This window comes from Antechinus flavipes, chromosome 4 (genome assembly GCF_016432865.1).
Source record: "Antechinus flavipes isolate AdamAnt ecotype Samford, QLD, Australia chromosome 4, AdamAnt_v2, whole genome shotgun sequence".
NCBI lineage: Eukaryota > Metazoa > Chordata > Mammalia > Dasyuromorphia > Dasyuridae > Antechinus > Antechinus flavipes.
Window position 1 is genome coordinate 301984047 of NC_067401.1, and position 21283 is coordinate 302005329.

Sequence of the window (21283 nt, forward strand, 5' to 3'; positions counted from 1 at the left end):
TGATTTAATATCTATCTTTTTCATTAATTACTAAGCTCAGATTTGCCAGGTATGTCTCCATGGGTTGTATTTTAAGTTCCTTTGCTTTTCAAAACATCCTGCTTCCTCTTGTGTCTTCTGGTAGTTGTAGAATAATCTTGAGTTATTCAAATTTCTTTTATTTTACATTTAAAGGATTTTCTTCTAGTGACTTGCAAAATTTGTTATTTATCTTTGTAATTATTAAATTTTAGAGTTTAGAGCAATTGAGTATGCAGCATGTTCCTCTTTGAATCCCCCAAGTAATCTATGAATTCTTTTGATTGACATTTTATTTTATTCTTTTGGGTTAAGAAGATTTGGGATGTTTTTATTTCTTATCATAGGCTTCTGGGAGATACATAATTTCAAGGTGTCGCTAGGCATCTTTTGTTTCCTCTAAATTAATATCTTGTTTGAATGGATTGTTTTCTTTTTAACATTATTGCTTTTTGTTTCTCTGCTTCCAGACTGTCTTTTACTTCTGTGTATTTGCATTCCCAATCAATTATTTTTCTCTTGTTTCTTTGATGAAGTCTGCCATTGCAGATTTGTTTTTCTGTTTTGCCAATTATTCCTTCAGAGCAGCTATGAATCTTGCTCCTATGATTATTAAAACATTAATTATTAAAATATCTCTATTAGAATATTTATTAATATCCTATTATCATTCTTCTCTTGGGAATGTACAATGTTCTCTTCCTCAGTAGGTATTGACTCATTTTTTTTTGTCCTGTAATATTTATTCATATCAGTCACCTGTCCTAGAAGTTTGCATTTCATTTTTCATTGCAACTTGTACCTCAGGTACAAAGTAATTTTCTCTAATGTAATAAATATAAGAACTGAATACTGAGTACCAGGGAAGTCATTTTTTATTACATTTTGCCTTAATTCTTCAATAAAGTTATTAAGCCCTGGTCCTGGAGTCAAGAAGATGTTAGTTTAAATTCAGCTGTAGGAGTTTGGGCAAGTCATTTCACCTCTGTCTAATTCAGTTTCTTCAATTGTAAAATGAGGATCAAAAAGCACCTACCTTACAGTTGTATTGTGAGGCTCAAATGAGATAACATTTATAAAGTGCTAAGCAATAGTAAACACTTAATAAATTCTTATTTCTTCCCTATATACTCATTATAATATTGGATTCAGACAAGACCACCTATTATTTAATTCTCATCTTTTTCAATTTACTTGATTTGACTGAATTTTAATTAGAAACACAATGCTTTTTTTTTTTTTTTATTCTTGCCTCGATCCCAAATAATTCATTGCTTCCTTCGCAAGAACTTCTTTCAACTTGATATAGAAACAATTTTCAGCTGAAGGATTCAATTTAAATGACCATGATAATCAGTGTTCCACTGCTTAATTTATCTATGTATTAGGATCTTACTACTATCATCATTAAAAATATAAATTTGGAGGTTGTACAAGTTGTCATTCCTGGTTAAAAAAAAAAAAAAAAAGCTTTGCTATTTAGGGAAGAGGGTAGGGAGAGATTGTTGCAGTAAATATTAAAGGTGTATATGAAAATTCAGTAAGAGATAAGAGAATTTGGAATAGAACTTTATTATCTTAACTTCTCTAGGTAAAAATAAATGAAAAAATCTAATAAAATATTTCCATAATTAAAGTTCATTTTAAATTTAAAAAGAAGACTATTTAGGGATTTTATAGCTCTTACTTTTGTTTACGTACATTTTGTAAACAAAATAGTTTACTAACTATAGGGAATATGTACTCAGAAAATCACAATGGCTTTTTTTTTTGGGGGGGGGGGAGAGGCGGGTGAGGCAAATGGAGTTAAGTGACTTGGCTCAGGGTAACATAGCTAGGAAGTGTTAAGTGTCTGAGACCAGATTTGAACTCAGGTCCTCCTGACTTCAGAGCTGGTCCTCTATCCACTGAGCAACCTAACTGCCCCTACAGTGGCTTTTTTTAAAGGAAAAAAATTAAATTTTTTAAAATTGTTTTTTAGAATTTGCATTATTTTAGTGATTCATAAGCTATATGCACACATATGTTTGCACATACATATAAATATAAAAATTCCAATTCTCCAAATCTATTTATAAAAATTTGACATTTTTCAATACTTGCCTAAAAGTTTTTATTGAATATATTAATGTTATTCTTACTATTAATTATAATTGTTTAAATTGTCAACTTGTTCAAGTTCTAACAGGTTAGTTCCTTTGAATACTTTTTTCCCCCCATTTCTATTCTTAACCATCACATTCAGCAATCAGAGATCTTTATTCTTGAAATGACTACATCATTATCATCATCATATATTCTTTTTATGTTTGCAAAGTCTGTCAACAACTTTTGGAGGTAGATGCTTTCACAGATAAGGAAACTGAGCATGAGAGTGATTTGACTTGCCCAGTTACTTAATATGTATCTGAGATAGGATTTTACCCTAGGTATTTCTTGATTCTAAATTTACCATCCTTTCAACTAAGATAAATTATGTCATTATCATCTCATATTTAAAGATCACTTTTCAGTTCTGAAACATGTTTGTATTATCTCATTTTATTTTTACAAAAAACTTGTGATGTCTAATTGATCTCCATTTTACAAATGAGGAAAATTAGGTTCAAATTTCCAGACAAAGTAAGTGGCAGAGCTGGAATTAAAACCCCAATGTTCTGATTTCTGAGGTAAGTTATTATTTGCTACTTCATACTAAATCTCTACTAAATAAAAGATTAACAAGATAAAAAAGACTCGATATCCTACCAATTATTCAGGTTTTCCTTTCCTTTCCTTTCAAGTAAAAAATAATATGGTATAAAATTCATCAGTTTAGTCAAGAATATAAACTTACTAAGACTGGGAAAGTAAAATAGGAATGCTTTTTATGCACAGGGCTGATATTTAATTGACTTGTCTCATAAGAACAAAATTTATTTTTTACATTTTAAAAATTTAAACAATGAGATTTTCCTTTGACCAAACTGCCTCATGCCTTTGGCATCCAAGTCTATAGTCTATCTGTCTCTAACAAACAAACCTATTTTTATATCCATAGATAAAGATATGCCAATCTATATCTATAATGATGTTTCTAACTCTACAGACATATATACAAATTTATATAGAAATTATTTATAAATAAATTTTATATGTATCTGTTTACATAGGCATTTATATAACTTCACTAGGATATGCAAACTTTAATTGTTAATGTTGTAAAAGAAGCTTATCTTCATCACTTTAGTTATGTCTCCTACTTCTAAAATTGTTTTGTACTGATCTATTACTTTCTATATTGCATTTGCAACTAGACAATACGCTCTTTGAGAGCAGGTCTTATTTTGCTTTTTTGTTTTTATACAATAGTGCCTAGAGAAATGCCTTATATATTGTTTAAAATTCTCTCTAAATTCAAATGAATTTTTAATATGGCTTGCTAAACTGAACTACTTTCTTCTTTCTAGTAATTTTTCTTTTCTTTTCTTGAATTTAGTATTTTTTTTCCTCGCAGTTACATGTAAAAAAAATTTAACATTCCTTTTTAAAACTTTTGAGTTCTAAATTCTTTCTCCATATCTCAACTCATTGAGAAGACACTTCAATAGTCATGCAAAACATTTCCGTATTAGTCATGTTGTGTGTGTGTGTGTGTGTGTGTGTGTGTGTGAGAGAGAGACCAAAAGAAACCCCTCAAGAAAAATAAAGTTAAAAAAAAAAGGTTCTTAAAGAAACAAGTTATTTGATTTGATGAAGAATAACTTGTACACCAAAAATCCAATATAATCAAATACTGTGTATTTGCAAATAATCCTAACAGGATTTTACTCACTAAGAAAACTTTTTTCTTAGTGTACTTAACCCATTTTTGCCACAAACCTCACGTCTGTATTCATTGGGGTTTGCAAATTCTTTTGCAAAGCCTATGACTGGCCAGACGGCCCCATTGCTGTTAGAGGCTCTCTCAACCCTCATTTCTCACACCTCAACATTTGGTTGCCCTTTACGGAAACCCCCGAAATTGTTGCCACGGTAAGCTTCTTGCTGTTGGCTATTCTAGAGCTGGGACACTCAAATACCCAGGAAGATTTGGGCCATTGGGAGTTCCACACTCTAGCAGAATTCTTTGGCTAGGGATGCCCAACTTGGGAATTACTGCATTTTAACAGAAGAACCCTTTAATCAAAGAACTTCTGTCACCTGTCCCTCTCCAGGGATGCCTGGGAGGATGGGGTGCTACAAAATCTGGGAAGATCTGGAACTTGTGGCAAAATGGGACAATCCACCTCTGTCTCTATTCCTAAGGGTTCTTCCTTAGGCTGTTTCTTAAACAGAGAAAAATTCGGTTTAAAAGATCTCAAAACTAAAAAGCTTAAATTAAAACAACACTGCAAGATGCTGCTTAAATTTGCTAGAGGGAAATCAAAATTAGATACTAATCTTTTAAAATAGCTCCCTCCTTTCCACTCCTCTAGGGACACAGGATCCCTCTGAATCCCTGCCACCAAAAACAGGATCTCATATCCAAGAATATTTCTTTAATTCTATCCCCCTCACCTCCTGAACCAGATCCTGATGAGATATTATCTAGTAAGATGTAGAAAATTGAGAGAATAATAGTATTAATTGGTAATTCTTTGCTTAGAAGTACTTAGGCAACTATTTCCTGATCCAATAACAACAGAGAGATCTGTTGTCTTACTGGGGCATGTTTCCAAGTAATTATTACAGAGAAGTCTTAAGACATCACAAAACAGAAGATGATAGCATCAATTTCTATGATCCACATTGCAAAATTGATATTTCTATATGGAACCTAAAAAGTATAGCAGTAGGAGGCAGTGAATAATGCTGAATTTGTTGTTAGGAAGACTCTAAGTCTTCCAAAAATAGCTTTAGATACTTAATACCTATGTGACCTTCAGTCAATCATTTAACTTTTATTTGCCCATATTTCCTTAAAGTAAAATGAGGATAATAATAGCATCTATTTCACAAGGTTATTGTGAGGGTCATGTGAGATAGCAGTATAAAGCTCTTAGCACACTATGTAGTCTATAACAGTGCTAAAGAAATTTTACCAATAATTATGATAATGTCTAGGTAAAAATTACCATGTTGTGGACAAGGAATCAAATATTATAGGGTCATAGGTTATATTTTACTGATTGTTGTTCATTCAAGGCAAGCAATGAAAAAGACAGAATGTAAAGATGGTATTGGGATTCAGCTTACAACAAAGGGTTGGTAAATTATGACCAGAAATGGATTTTATCTAACAGAGGCTGTACGAATTTAAATACTTTGTGTCTTTGAAATTTAAAGGTAAAGAAAACATGTATGTATATCTCTTATGTGAGATAACATAGAGAAGAACCATAAATAAAGATGAATAGCTCTAACACCCAGAAATTCACAAGAAATAAAATTCAAGAAAGGATCCAGCATAACAAATGACCATATCAATACACAAATCCCTAACATTTAGGCAGCAAACAAGAAGCTATAGAGATCTTAATGCAGTGGAGAAATTGGATCTCAAAGGTATCACTGGATACAGAAAAATCCCATGACTTCAGTATAAAATTCAACAAATATACTCCTTATTCAAAACAAACAGGACATTTAAATTGATGGAGGGTGATCGGAAGAAGAGGGACTATTAAGGGGGTTAAAGAGGATAAATTCTTAATTCATCATGTATTAAGAATTTATACACATTTAAAGAAATTTAGAAACTAAAGGGACAAAAGTATGACAGAATATTTCAGTGAAGGTCAGAGAGGAAAATAGATATGATTTTGCTATTGGAGTATACTTGAGACCACTTGGACAAAAAGAGAAAATAGATGAGGAATTTGATAAGTGTATTAAAAGACTGATACAGAAGTATGATATAATCCCAGACATCTGCTGGAGTTTTCTCACTGTCAAAAAAGAAGTAGTTAATAACTTATGCTACCTTAGTAATAATATATCATCTTTTAAAAAGAAGAGGAACTAACAAGGGAAAATTCTGTTCTGATCTGCTTCTCACTAATAGAGAGGAATTGGTTGATGAGGTGGATGAGAATTTAGGAGAAACTAACCAGTACATTCTGGGGTTTAAGATAGAAGACAGAAAATTTGGTCATAGTCTGACATGTATGCAATATTTAGGAAAAACAAATTTCAAACTATTCAGAGGAAAAAATAGATGAAGTTCCATAGACTGAAAAGGTGTAGGGTACATTAAAAGCTGACATTTTGAAGGTTCAAAAGAAAACAATTTCAACATAAAAGAGAAAGTGGGATTTGTTTGAAAAGACCCAAGTACATAAACAGGAAACACACTCAACAATTTAGATCTTTAAAAGAAATGTTAAAAAAAGATAGAGGCAGGGCCAATCAACAGAGGATAATAACAAAGGTATCACACAGTTCTGTCATGGTGTTAGGGATGTTAAAAGTTCATAATGAAAGAAGGCTGGATAGAGACGTTAAAGACAAAAAATGATAGTGGAAGTTGAAGCAATACTGAGACAAAAAAAGAGGAATCAAAAAAGGGACAGGATCTTTGTTGATGGGAATGTAATAACTGACAACAAAGAGAAGGCAAAATTATGTATGTCTTTTTTCTTATGTTTTTTTCCTACAACAAAAAAGGTGATATTTATACTAAATCACAGAACAAAAATGACTTTTTTGAAAGAGAGTGTATATTTCATTTTTATTTTTATATCCATAGTATCTAATCTAATATTTGTACCAAAAAGATAGACAGTTAAATATTTGTTGAATTAAACTGAATATGCAGAAAGCTTTTTTTTTAGGCATTCCTAATTTTCACTAACACACATTTAAAAGGGTTTTTATAAGGAGCTATAATTTTCTACTCTAGTTGCAAACAGCTTAGAAACTTGTAGAGAGAATAAGTAAAGGGATCTACATTTAAATGGGCATTTAAAGATTCAAATATTATTGTGAGAAAGGAAATCCTTTCTAGTCTGAGAGGGAGAAGAATACCACCTATGAAGTGTTAAAAAGAAGAGGTTGTCCTTAGAGGCTTCATTAAATAATGAAGTCTATAGCATGAAATAATATGGCTAGCCATAAACCCAAGGATTAGTCAGTAATAATCACTAACATGTTCTGAAAAAATAAATAGAAAGTTGAACTGATTAACTGTCATAAGGAAGGCAATCTTGAAAACAGGCTCAAAAAGAGTCCATATTATACTTGTAAAAGCAACAAAAGCGACTCCAACAGACCCTTTATTTTACCAAAAAAACAGCAATGTGAACAAGTAAGTAGAGGATGAAGAGAGATTAGCACAGAAAGAATACTTATAAACATAGTTTCCACTATACTATGATTATTTCTAAATGAGATCAGCCTATCCAAAGAATTGTTTTTAAAGTAGTGACTACTTTTTAAAAAGTTAATATTCAATACAGAAAATAGTTTCCTCAGTCTGATCTGCATTTTTTTCACCCTGTCAACATCTACTGATAATAGAAGCTGGAGATTAAGAAATTTCTTGACAATTTGCTGATTGGTTAGAAATTAATCTTTTTATCTATAATTATAACCTGATTTTGCCATAATATGCAGGCTTTGGTTAGAACATTTTAATTAAGCTCTTTAAGTTTTCAAAATATGAAATTTTTTGGTGAGAGAATAATTTTTTTTTCTTAACCAAGAATAGATCACTAATTTTTTTTCTTTTTCTTTTACAAAGTTGATAAGGGAATATTTTTTTTCTTTTTCTTTTACAAAGTTGATAAGGGAATACTTCAATCATTAGTGTTTTGAGCTTTGTTTTATTTTTTATCAATTCTAGGACACAAGGGCTCTTTCCTTATATTTTTGAGTCAGGTATCTATGTAATGATCTCATCTGCTATAATTTAAGTTGAAGTGGTTTTATGATACTATTGATGTTTTCATGGCATTAGATTTAAGTAGATGCCACTTAATTTACAATATTTAAAGAGAAGTTGATAGTATGCCTCAAGACTAAGATCTAAAGTTCACATATAGAACTGACATTATTGATATCTTAGAACAGTGGAAAGCGATAAGGTGGAACTGACATTATTGATATTCTATAGTAGTGGTGAATGAAGCATGTTATATATGAAACTGCTAAAACATATCTTTCATTTTTAAATAGGATTAAAATAAGAAAACAATGCCTTAAATAATTTCACTTTAGAACCAATCTGATGCTTTTTTTCATATCTTCAATATCTTGAAGTGTACTGTAGCAGCAGCTCTCAATCTAACAGATATAAAAATAATAACTTACATTTTATGGGTTACAAAGTGCTCTTCTTTTCAATGTAAATACTATCTGATGATAATGATAATTTTCATTTGTACAGGACTTTGGAGCTCATAAAATACATTATAAGAAAAAGTTCCATGGCAATAGGAATTATGTGATAATAATAACCAAATGTAAATATATGATCTAAATAAAAGATGACCACAGAAGTTTATTATATAATATTGCAGTGGCCTGTAATTTTATCTATATAGGCTTTCCCCTTTCATTAATATAAATTTGGAAATGTAATTAGAAATGAGAGAACAAGAGATTCAGGAAAAAGAACTAATATAATATGCAATTTGAAATCTCCAAACAGTTAATAATGTATAATTAGAAAACAAGAGAGAGAGTAGAACAAGTTATATAGAACTGAGAATCATCTGTATAGAAAAGATAATTTAATTCATAGAGAAGATGAGATCACCAAGTGAAATAATATAGGAGAAGAGGACTCATGAAAGACACATGGAAGACATCCGCAGTTACACTTATACAATAAGCATATAAATTCATATGCAAAAGAGTGTGGGCTTAAATGTCAGGATGACTAATGAAAATAGTAAGAGAAATAATCATTAAGAGAAAGGAGAGCACAGTATAAGATAGAACAGTCAGGATAGGAAGTAGAATTTGTATAGTCTTAAAAGAAAGGGGCAGGGGACCATTCCTGGCTGAAACTGCAAAATAATGACATGAAGGGAATATAGGCATACAGAGAATGTGGATAGTAGTGAGGAAATCGCCAAGTTACTGACATAGAGTTGGAAATGACATTAAAGCAATAGAGCTCAACTTTCCACTATTTGTTGCATTATCTCTGCAAGATGATTACATCCAATAATTACAGAATTGCAGGGTTGTGGAACCTAGTACCTAATAAACAAACACATTCTATTTTTAATACCTAATTGTTATAAAGTTCTGTTAAAATATGTCTCTAACTTCCATCAATTAGTTCTAATTGAGATTTCTGGTTCTATGCAGAATTCGTTTTCTAAAATTCTATCTCTTAAGTCTCTGAAGAACCATAATGTTTTCTTTCTTTAAATATTTCCTTATTTAAGCTAAACATACTAAATTACTTCAACTATTTCTCAGACAGCAGAGTTTCAATTCTCCTCAGCAGCTTGGTAATTAGCTTCTGGATAGAATTTAAGTGGTAAGTATTTTTTAACAAATTTTATTGTTCAGCTTTCAGTCATGTCCAACTCTCTGTGACACCATTAAAGATTTTCTTAAAGATATTGGAGTGACTTCCCATTTCTTTCTCTATCTCATTTTTATAGATTAGGAAACACTATGAGTGAGTGACTTGCCCAGAATCAAACAATCATCTGAGGCCAGATTTGAACTCAGGAAGATTAGTGTTCCTGATCTTCAGACAAGATACTTCTATTCACTGCATCACCTAGCTGCTCTTATTCTTAAAAAATAAAACATGATACGCCAGATGTATTCTAACCAGTAAAATGCAGAGCATATCTCTCTCTCTTATTCTGGATGTACTTCTCTAATGCATTCAATGATAACATACACAATATCTTGGCAATCAAATATTCTTTTGTTTCCTAATGAGCTTGTAGCCCTTGAGAATATGTAAACATTCCTGGGAAGAAGTCACTTCCAGAATGCATATGCAGAAAGAGAGATAAATGGAATATGAAAAAATCCAAATTGTCTGATTAAAAGTGAAACAAACCCTGGCTCTGTACTTTAATGACTTAACCGGGGTCATAATTATTCACAGGAATATTATCCCTACTGAGGAAGAAACCCCCTATTGAGGGGCATTCAGGAAACCCGGAAGGGATTCTTGACTCTTATACTAGAACCACTATCTTAAAAAATTTGTTATATTTCATGCCTTGTGAACTTCATGAAGTGGAAGTAAATGTTTATCCGTAAGTCAACAGCAGATACTGAGATCCAGGGGCTATCTCAGTTGAAGAAAAAAACAAATAGCAAAGAGCCAAATAGAAAAGTTCTGAGGTTTTACCAGTATTTGAGCAAAGAAAGCTGAAAATTATGTGATCTACAAGCAACTAGGTCCTACATTCAAGGAGTCTCTGACATAAAAATAAGAACTGCTTTACAATTTATAATATGAATCCTTCACACCATCTTTGAGAAAACTCATCACATACTTCAAAATTGAAGATTAAAAATGGATTCAAAGATATATATATTTTTAAAGCTATACTGAATCCTCATTAGTTTATATGAGAATCTGAAAAATTAGACAGGTATAATTCAATGCTCAGATTTTCTGGTAGGATGGGAGAGAAGAGATGTTTGAAAGCTAAGGTGGGATTTTAGTCTTTAAAAGAGATTGATTGCCTTTATGTCTTGTTCTTCTCTACCAATTGTTCTAATGCATTTCTTTCTAAATCTATTTTAGATTTCAGGGTCTCATGAACAATAATTTCTTTCTATTCCCATTCAATTTTCTCTAGAGGCCTATCATAATTAGCTTTTTCTAAGATTGTATTCACCTCTTTGACTTCTCATTTATTTTATGGTTAAATTTATCTAGCTCTGAGAAGGGAAAGTTAAAAACTATTAGCATAGTTTTACTATTTCCCCATGCAATTTATTTATTTTTTCCTTTATTTGGATGCCATGCCAGTTGGCGCATATATGTATATTATTGACTTTACTTCATTGTCTATGATACCTTTTAACAAGATATTTATCTCTTTTTTAAGTCTACTTTTTCTTTGTTTAAAATCTTAATTGCCAGCCCTGCCATTTTTATTTCAATTGAAGCATATTAAATTCTGCTTCAGCCCTCTATTTTTACTCTATATATGTCTTTGTTTCAAGGGTGTTTCTTGTAAATGATAGTGATTGGATTCTGGTTTCTAATCCACACTTCTGTTTCTGTTTTTTTGATTTTGTTTATCCCATTCATATTAATGGTTATGATTATTATGTATTTTCTTCTACCTATTTTCTTCTATTTATCTTTCTCTCTTTCTGTCTCTCCGCTAAAATTTGATTCTGATAATTGCCTTCTTTAATTTGTCCTTCCTTTTAACAACCCATCTTCCTTTCTTTTATTTCCTTTCTCCTTCTACTTCCCTACTAGGTAAACAGATTCCTATACCCAAATGAGTATGTATATATGTATGCTTATGTGTGTGTGTGCACATGCACTGTGCATATGTATGTATGCATGCACACACAGAGACACTTACTTCCTTGAGTCAATTTAGATGACTCCCTTGCATTGTCTGCCCCTGCCTCCAAATCCCACCATTTTACTCTATACTGTAAAAAATTGTTCTTGGAACACCTCTATCATGTGAGATAATTTTCCCCATTCTTTCTCTCCTTTACATTTTCTCCCATGGCATTTTTCTTTCCTGCTCATACATATTTTTTACTATCATAGCAACATATTCAACTCATTCCTGCACCCTCTATGTAGAATCCTTCTCATTGCCCCAACAATGATAAAGTTCTTAGAAGTTATATGCATTATCTTGCCATATAGTAATATAAACATTTTAACCTTGAGTCCTGCATTTCAAACTCATATTTTCCATTTAGCACTGGTCTCTTTATCAGGAATGCTTGAAAGTTCTCTATGTTATTAGAAATATATTTTTCTCTTTGAACAATTATACTGTTTTGCTGGGTAGATTATTCTTGGTTATAAATCTACCTCCTCTGTCTTCCAGATTATCTTATTCAAAACTCTCTGTTCCTTTAACATGGTAACTGCTAAATCTTGATCATCTTGACTATGACTCCACAATATTTGAATGGGTTTTTTTTTGACGGACTGTAATATTTACATCTTTTTTTAAAAATTTATTTGTTTTTGAGGTTTTTAACCTGTAAATTCTGAAATTTTGCTGTAATATTTCTGGAAGTCATTACTTTTCTTTCAGGTGTTAATCAGTGGATTCTTTCAATTTGTATTACTCTATGGTTCTAGGATACTCAGGCAGTTTGAAAATTTCTTGAAATATGATGTTTAGGGTTTTTTTTTTTTTTAATCATGGCTTTCTGGTAGTTCAATAATTTTCAAATTATTTCTCAATCTATTTCCTAGTTCATTTTTTTTAATAAACAATTTCACATCTATTTTTTCCATTCTTTTCACTTTTTTTCATTGTTTCTTGATGTCTCATGGAATTATTAGCTTCAGGTGTCCAATATAATTTTTAAGGAATTATTTTCTTCAGTGAGCTTTTATATCTTTTTCATTTTGTCAATTCTATTTTTTGAGATATTATTTTCTTAGGTTTTTGTTGTTGTTGTTGCTTACCAAGTTTTTAACTGTATTTTCTTAATTTTCTTCCTTTGGTCTTATTTCTTTACCCCGTTTTTCTAAGACCCTTCTAATTTTTTTTTTTTTTTTTTTTTTTTTTTTTTTTTTGGCATGAGGCAATTGGACTTAAGGGACTTGTCTAAGATCACATCTATCTCCAGTGTCTCTGTCCACTGTGCCACTTCGCTACCCCTCTTATTTTATTCTGCAAAGAAGTTTTTGGCTCTTCCAAGAATTCTTGTTAGGATTGTGTCCATTTCATATTGTTTTCTTTGCTGGGCTTTACTTGTGGCTAATTTGACATTATTCTCTTCAGAGTGTATATCTTGATCTTCCCTGTTTCCACAGTAGCTTTTTATGGTCTGTTCTCATTTTTGTTATTTGCTCATTTATTGACTTTGAAATTTATGATAAAGTCGGATTTTGTTCTCAATGTGGGCATGTAGGAAGAGAGAGAAAATGCACTGTCCTAAGCTTTGGGCTTTTTTTTTTTTTTTTTTTTTTTTTTTGCACTAGTTTCATAGTTCTAGAAGTCTGGGAGTTTTTGGTACTTCAAAAATTGTGTGATCTGGTGAGAAATGTGCTTACTGCTTTCCTGGTCTGCTCTCTGGTTCTTAATGAGGTCCTTTAAGAAGTGCTGATCTTTTGGGATTTCAATTAACAATGCTCCTCAGAGTTACTACTTCTTTGGGATTACAAGTAGCACTATTCCTGAAATATTATGATTTCTTCTGATTCAAAGTAATATGGATTCTAATATCCCTGTTCCCTCTGGATAAAAAGTGCTCTTCTCTGCCCTTGAACTGTGATAAAGAAGTAGGTAAAGGCAGAGGAGTTACCAAATACCAGCTGGTCCTGAATCCAGTGTTAGTACAGGGTCTCACCATCTCTTTCTAACCATTTTCCAGGTCCCATGATTATCTCTAACTTGAAAACTCCCCAAAACTGCTGTTGCTTCTATCACCACCACTTAGTCCCACCTCTGGAGTTGGATCTATGTGCTCTCTTGGTCAATCTTCACCCCCCTGTCACCTATTTTTCCTTCCCTCTTGTTTCCTTGGACTACAAGAATATTCACATTGATCTTTTGTTGGTTCTGCCACTCTAGAATTAGAAGTGTTATTTTAAAGTTGTTTGGAGAAGAATGGTCCAAGACTTTGGCTGAGTATTATCTGTATTCTACAATTCTGTCTCCATCCCTACTTACCAGTCTCTAATAATAGTATCACTGATTCCCAAATTAGCCAAAGTAAAAAAGTGTTTTTCTGGTTTTGTATATAGCAACCTAGAATAATGGTTTCTAACTTGTCCACTGTGGATAGATTTCATGGGTTCCCTGAACCTGGATGTAATAAAATATTTCCATTAACTTTTGGTAGCCTTTGACAACCTATGAATTTCATTTTATAAATTTAAGAACATTTTGAAAAGGTATCTATTGGATTTACAAGACTGCCAAAGGCATCTATGACACAAGAATGATTAAGAACCTTTACTCCAGGAAGATAGAATACTTTCTTATTATTTATATCAAATTTGTATATGGCTACAAGTCATTAACTACAGTGGTATATCTCCCTCAGTAGCAGATTTCTTTGGCGTCTATGCATCCTTCCTTCTGATTCTTGCAAACATGAACATTACTTATTCTTCAGAAGGTATTATCTGTGAAATATTTTTATTTTTATTACGCAACTCTATACTTATAATTTCTTTTTTTCCCCTTTTTTTGTCATGTGTACTCTTAATGGCACTCTTTCTTTTTTTTTAACTTCAAAACATAAAATAATCTTTTTTTTGGCAAAAATGTATCATGAATACTATTCATATTTGTTAAATATGATTACATTGGTGAAATGAATAAAATGGAAATAAAATAAAATAAAATGAAAGAAGGCCAGAGGAATAAGAAGGCCCAGTGAGAAAGAGAAAAACATTTTCTTGGGATAGCAGAGAAAGAAGTAGAAGACAGGAAGGAGAAATATAAGAGGTTTAAGATAATGAAGATGTATATCTCCATATGAAGAATAGACTATCTGAGGAAAAATGACAAAACTAGGAAAGAAAGTAAAATACAAAGATGTTTTACCCATAAAAAAGGAAAGAGATGAAGAGGGAATTTTTTCCCTACTTTTTAATGCTAGACATAAGGTGGGTGTACAAAAACTATCTGAAAATAATCTTAGGGGAGAGGGAGTAGATTATAGTCAAGTCAATAAATTAATATAGAGTTATTTATAATTCAACAAATGATCAAATTTATTTGAATGTAACATTTAAAAAGGCAAGATATTTGCCTTCTGGTAGTTAGAAGAGTACTTAAGTGATCATTTAAGTCTAATCACTTGCCTTCCCAATCCCTCCACCCCTTTTTTTTAACAAGTGAGAAAACTGAAATAGATCATAGGGACTTGCTCAAGATCACACCACTAGTTAATGTCAGTCATTTTAATTTGTCTTCCAATTCCATATTCAGTGTCCTCATCAGCGTGAAATGTTACTCAAATAAAATTCCTCAAAACTAAATTGTTATTTTGTTCTCATCATGTGCTTAATTATTAACATTTCTAAGTGAAATTCACTTTCACAATTAATTATACAATATGAAAAAGCACAAAAATATTTTAATGAAAACCTTTTTCAGACTGAATATTAGTATTGTATACTTAAAGGAGACTTAATAGCTTTCAAATTTAGTATCTTTCAAATGATTTTCTTTTGAATAACTAGATTGTCATGTAGTCTAATATCATTCTTCATCAAACAGAAAGTAACTAAAAGATGTAATATTAATAAAAGATTCTACCAATTTCAAATTTTACAGAAATTCTTTTTAACAGCAACAAAACAACAAAATGAGGTAGGAGTTCAGTCTACCCACTTTTGATAACATTACTGCATAAATTAAATAGAAGGAGATAGACATGTGTATTCTTTCCCAATAAATTTTTGTGTATTTAAGTGCATATACACACACATACACAAATGCATATAGATAAAAGAAAAGATGACTTGATATAAAGTCACTTCACTTAAAGGATAATACAAATTTATCTGTTGCCATTGAAATTAAAAATACTTACTTTAAGAAAAACCTGTAAATCCTGAGATTGGGTATGCTTTAAAATATCATGTTGTAAATGTTTTAATATAGATATACATATGTATATCTGATAATCAGGACCAAGAAAGACACAAATGGCAATGTAGTGACAGATCTCAATCCAATCCAAATAATTCCAGAAACACTGAGTTATCCATTGCTGACAAATCTAAAGACAAACAAACAAACAAAAAAATTCAATTTGTTAGAAATCTTCCAAAAGTTTTTTTTAAACTTTTTAAGAAATAAATTTTATTGATATCTTTGTTTTTATTATCACCTAGGTTTGCAATTGTATCCTTCTACCTAACTGCCCAAAGAGACAGACATCATGAATGATGAAGACTAAAATGGAGTAAGAGAAAAAAAAGTTATCAAACATAACTAAAACGTCAAAAAGGACATTAAATTCAAAATTCCACAACCGTAATCCTAAGAGGATGAGATATTTTTAGATAGATTTTTGGGACCAAATTTGTTTTGTTCAGAGATCATTATAATTTCATAGTATTACTGATATTGTCCCTCAGTTTCTTACTACTTCAATCCATTCTCCACACTTTTACTTAAGCACAGATTTGAGTATGTCACCTCCTTACTCAATAACTCTATAGCTTCTAGAATATGGCTTCTTATGCTTTGCAACTGAATCAAAAGATCTATTCACAAAAGACATTTTATCTCTGTTCTCTGTGCCTCTGCACTGGTCCTTCCTTCACCAGGTATGCACTATATCTCCTTATCTTTGGTTCACAGGATGTTTTACTTCCTTCAAGATGCAGCTCAAGTACTTTTTACATGAAGCCTCTCCTGATTTCCTCAAGTCCTAGTGTCCTCCCTTTCAAAACACTTTTTATTTAAACATTTTATATTTATTTTCTTCTCATTTATTTTGAATGTATGTAAATATATACATATGGAGAGTATACATATGCAATACAAGATATACATTTTATGTATATTTATTCACACAAATATATATGTATAGCACCAAGCATAGTACCTGATCACAGTGGAGATTTTAAAAATCTTTTGTATTTGATTATCGTTCTTTCCATTTATATTGTTGCAATCACTGTAAATATCATCTTCCTGGTTCTTTTTATTTTATTTTACATTAGTTCATATAAATCTTTCATGTAAGTCATATAAGCCATTTCCCAGTTAATAGATATCGACTTTGTTATCTTTTATGTCTAAATAACATACCCATTTTAATATTTGGAATGAGATCTTACTTTATGCTCAATTTCTGCCTGACTACTTTTCAGTTTTCCAGTACTTTTTTTTTTTTTTTCAAATAGTGATCTCTTGTCCCTAAAGCTTGAATTTCTAGGTTTATCAAATATCAAGTTATTCTGCTTATTTGTTTCATTTATATATATATTTATTTTTTTTTTCTTGAGGATTTATTAGGGGGGTAGAATCTATGTTTTCTTTCACAATATGACGTTTATGTTGTGAAATGTTTTGCATAATCTCACTATCAATAATCAATAATAAGGTTAGTGATTAACAAAAACAAAAACAAGAAAAAGGTATCTCAGCTCCCAATCAACTCAAAATACCATAAACTGTAAGTTTACTAGATTTCACATAGTTTCAAAGCACAGGAAACATCACAAATGGAAAATAATATAATTGATTAAAAAATCTGAAATAATGCAAATCAAGAAAAACTGATAGAAAAATATGATTGGAAGAAAGTCTGGAAGGTGAATTTAGCTAAAATCCCTCCTAAAATCCTTAATGTTATTCAAGAATTATGGTATATAGATAACATATTTCCTTTAACTATATAAGTTTAGTGTTATAAAGAGATAATAGATTTTCTTTAATTAAAAGTGATTTGTAAGACTGGAACTTTAAAATTTAACTTAGAGAAGGAAGCTGAACTTTTGAATTTTAACACAAGGGGGAAAAACATTATTTGGGCAATTTTATAATATGTAGGTGGAAAACCAAAACAGAATAAATTACTCAATGAAATAAATAAATTTTATTTTCTCATATCTTACTATTTCATATAGGTTTCTTATTTTAATAACTTTTTATTTACAGTACATATGCATGGGTAAATTTTTTTACAACATTATCCCTTGCACTCACTTCTGATCTGATTTTTCCCTTCCCTCCCTCCATGCCCTCTCCTAAATGGCAGGAAGTCTTATACATGTTAAATAAGTTATAGTATATTCTAGATACAATATATGTGTGCAGAACTGAACAGTTCTCTTATTGCACAAAAAGAATTAAATTCAGAAGGCAAAAATAACCTGGAAGAAAAACAAAAATGCAAACAGTTTACACTCATTTCCCAGTGTTCCTTCTCTGGGTGTAGCTGATTCTGTCCATCATTGATCAATTGGAACTGAATTAGATCTTCTCTTTGTTGAAGATATCCACTTCCATCAGAATACATCCTCATACAGTATTGTTGTTGAAGTGTATAATGATCTTCTAGTTCTGTTCATTTCACTCATGTGGGTCTCTCCAACCCTCTCTATATTCATCCTGCTGGTCATTTCTTACAGAACAAAAATATTCCATAATATCCATATACCACAATGTACCCAGCATTCTCCAATTGATGGGCATCCTTTCATTTTCCAGTTTCTAGCCACTACAAAAAGAGCTGCCACAAACATTCTTGCACATACAAGTCCCTTTTCCTTCTTTAGTATCTCTTTGGGATATAAGCTCAGTAGTGACACTAGATCAAACGGTATGCACAGTTTGATAACTTTTTGGTCATAATTCCAAATTGCTCTCCAGAATGGTTGGATTTGTTCACAACTCCACCAACAATGCATCAATGTCCCAATTTTCTTGCATCCCTTCCAACATCCATCATTATTTTTTCCTGTAATTTTAGTCAATCTGACAGATGTGTAGTTGGATCCTAGAGCTGTCTTAATTTGCATTTCTCTGATCAATAGTGATTTGGAACACTTTCATATGAAAGGAGATAGTTTCAATTTCATCATCTGAAAATTGTCTGTTCATATCCTTGGACCATTTATCAATTGGAGAATGGGCTGATTTCTTATAGAGTCAATTCTCTATGTATTTTGGAAATGAGGCCTTTATCAGACCCTTTAACTGTAAAAATGTTTTCCCAGTTTGTTGCTTCCCTTCTAATCTTGTTTGCATTAGTTTTATTTGTACAAAGGCCTTTTAATTTGATGTAATCAAAATTTTCTATTTTGTGATCAATAATGATATCTAGTTCTTCTTTGGTCACAAATTCCTTCCTCCTCCAGAAGTCTGAGAGGTAAACTATCCTATGTTCCTCTAATTTATTTATGATCTCATTCTTTATGCTTAAATCATGGACCCACTTTGATCTCATTTTGGTATATAGTGTTAAGTGTGGGTTCATGCCTAATTTCGGCCATACTAATTTCAGTTTTCTCAGCAGTTTTTTTTTTCAAATAATAAATTCTTATCCCAAAAGTTGGGATCTTTAGGTTTGTCAAACACTAGATTGCTATAGTTATTGACTATTTTGTCCTGTGAATCTAATTTATTCCACTGATCAACTAATCTATTTCTTAGCCAATATCAAATGGTTTTGATATCTGCTGCTTTATAACATAGTTTTAGACCAGGTACAGCTAGGCCACATTCATTTTTTTTTTTCATTAATTTCCTTGAAAATCAAGACCTTTTGTTCTTCCATATGAATTTTGTTATTTTTTTTCCTAGGTCATTAAAAGTTTCTTGGGATTCTGATTAGTAGCACTAACTAAATAGATTAGTTTAGGAAGTATTGTCATTTTTATTATATTCGCTCGGCCTATCCAAGAGTGCTTAATATTTTTCCAATTATTTAAATGTGACTTTATTTGTGTGGAAAGTGTTTTGTAATTTTGCTCATATAATTCCTGACTTTCCTTTGGTAGATAGATTCCCACATGTTTTATGCTATTGACAGTTATTTGAATGGAATTTCTGTTTGTATCTCTTGCTGTTGGATTTTGTTGGTGATGTATAAAAATGCTGAGGATTTATGTGGATTTATTTTGTATCCTGCAACTTTGTTAAAATTTTGAATTATTTCTAATAGCTTTTTAGTAGAATCTCTGGGGTTCTCTAAGTATATCATCATATCATCTGTAAAAAGTGATAATTTGGTTTCCTCATTACCTACTCTAATTCCTTTAATCTCTCTTTCGACTCTTATTGCTGAGGCTAGCGTTTCTAATACAATATTGAAGAATAATAATGATAGTAGGCAACCTTGTTTCACTCCTGATCTTACTGGGAAAGGTTCCACTTTATCCCCATTATATCATATGTAATACATACATACATAAGACGCTTACTGAGGGTTTTAAATAGATGCTCCTGACTATTTTAAGGAAAAGTCCATTTATTCCTATATTCTCAAGTGTTTTTATTAGGAATGGATGTTGGATTTTATCAAATGCTTTTTCTGCATCTATTGAGATGATCATATGGTTTTTGTTAATTTGGTTACTGATATAATCAAATATGCTAATAGTTTTCCTAATATTGAACCAGCCCTGCATTCCTGGTATAAATCCTACTTGGTCATAGTGTATTATCCTGGGATAATTTTCTGTAATCTTTTTGCTAATATTTTATTTAAGATTTTAGCATCAATATTCATTAGAGAGATTGGTCAATAATTTTCTTTCTCTATTTTCAACCTACTTGGTTTAGGTATCAGTACCATATCTGTGTCATAAAAGGAATTTGATAGGTCTTTTTCAATCCCATTTTTTCAAATAGTTTAAATAGCAATGGAGTTAATTGTTCTTTAAATGTTTGATAGAATTCACATGTAAATCAATCTGATCCTGTGGATTTTTTCTTAGGGAGTTGGTTAATAGCTTGTTCTATTTCTTTTTCTAAAATGGGATTGTTTAGTCTATTTACTTCTTCCTCTGTTAATCTGGGCAAGCTATTTTTGAAGGTATTCTTCCATTTCATTTAAGTAATCAAATTTATTGGCATAAAGTTGGGCAAAACAACTCTCCATTATTGCTCTAATTTTCTCTTCATTAGTGGTGAGTTCTCCCTTTTCATTTTTAAGACTAACAATCTGATTTTGTTCTTTCCTTTTTTAAATCAGATTTACTAAGGGTTTGTCTATTTTGTTGATTTTTTCATAGAACCAACTCTTAGTTTTATTAATTCATTAGTTTTTTGACTTTCAATTTTATTAATCTCTCCTTTTATTTTAAGAATTTCAAGTTTAGTGTTTGACTGGGGGGTTTTAATTTGTTCCTTTTCTAGCATTTTTAGTTGCAAGTCCGATTCAGTGACTTTCTCTTTCTCTATTTTATGCAAATACACCTCTAGAGATATAAAATTTCCTCTTATTATCGCTTTGGCTATATCCCCCAAATTTGTTATGACGTCTCATTATTGTCATTTTCTTGGGTGAAGTTATTAATTATGTCTATGATTTGTTGTTTCACCCAATCATTCTTTAATATGAAATTATTTAGTTTCCAATTATTTTTTGGTCTATTTTCCCCTGGCTTTTTATTGAATGTAATTTTCATTGCATCATGGTCTGAAAATGTCCTAATATATGGTCAATTTTTGTATAGGTT

General features: G+C 31.1%; 1 protein-coding gene across 1 annotated transcript in view; it reads right to left on the reverse strand.

The window, feature by feature from the left end:
• The window catches only part of TBC1D32 (TBC1 domain family member 32), a 180506-nt gene that overhangs the window by 8486 nt on the left and 150737 nt on the right, over window positions 1-21283 (reverse strand). The window contains exon 33 of the mRNA XM_051997642.1: window positions 15676-15864. Within this exon, the coding sequence (XP_051853602.1) occupies window positions 15676-15864 (189 nt within the window). The remainder of the gene's footprint in view (window positions 1-15675; window positions 15865-21283) is intronic.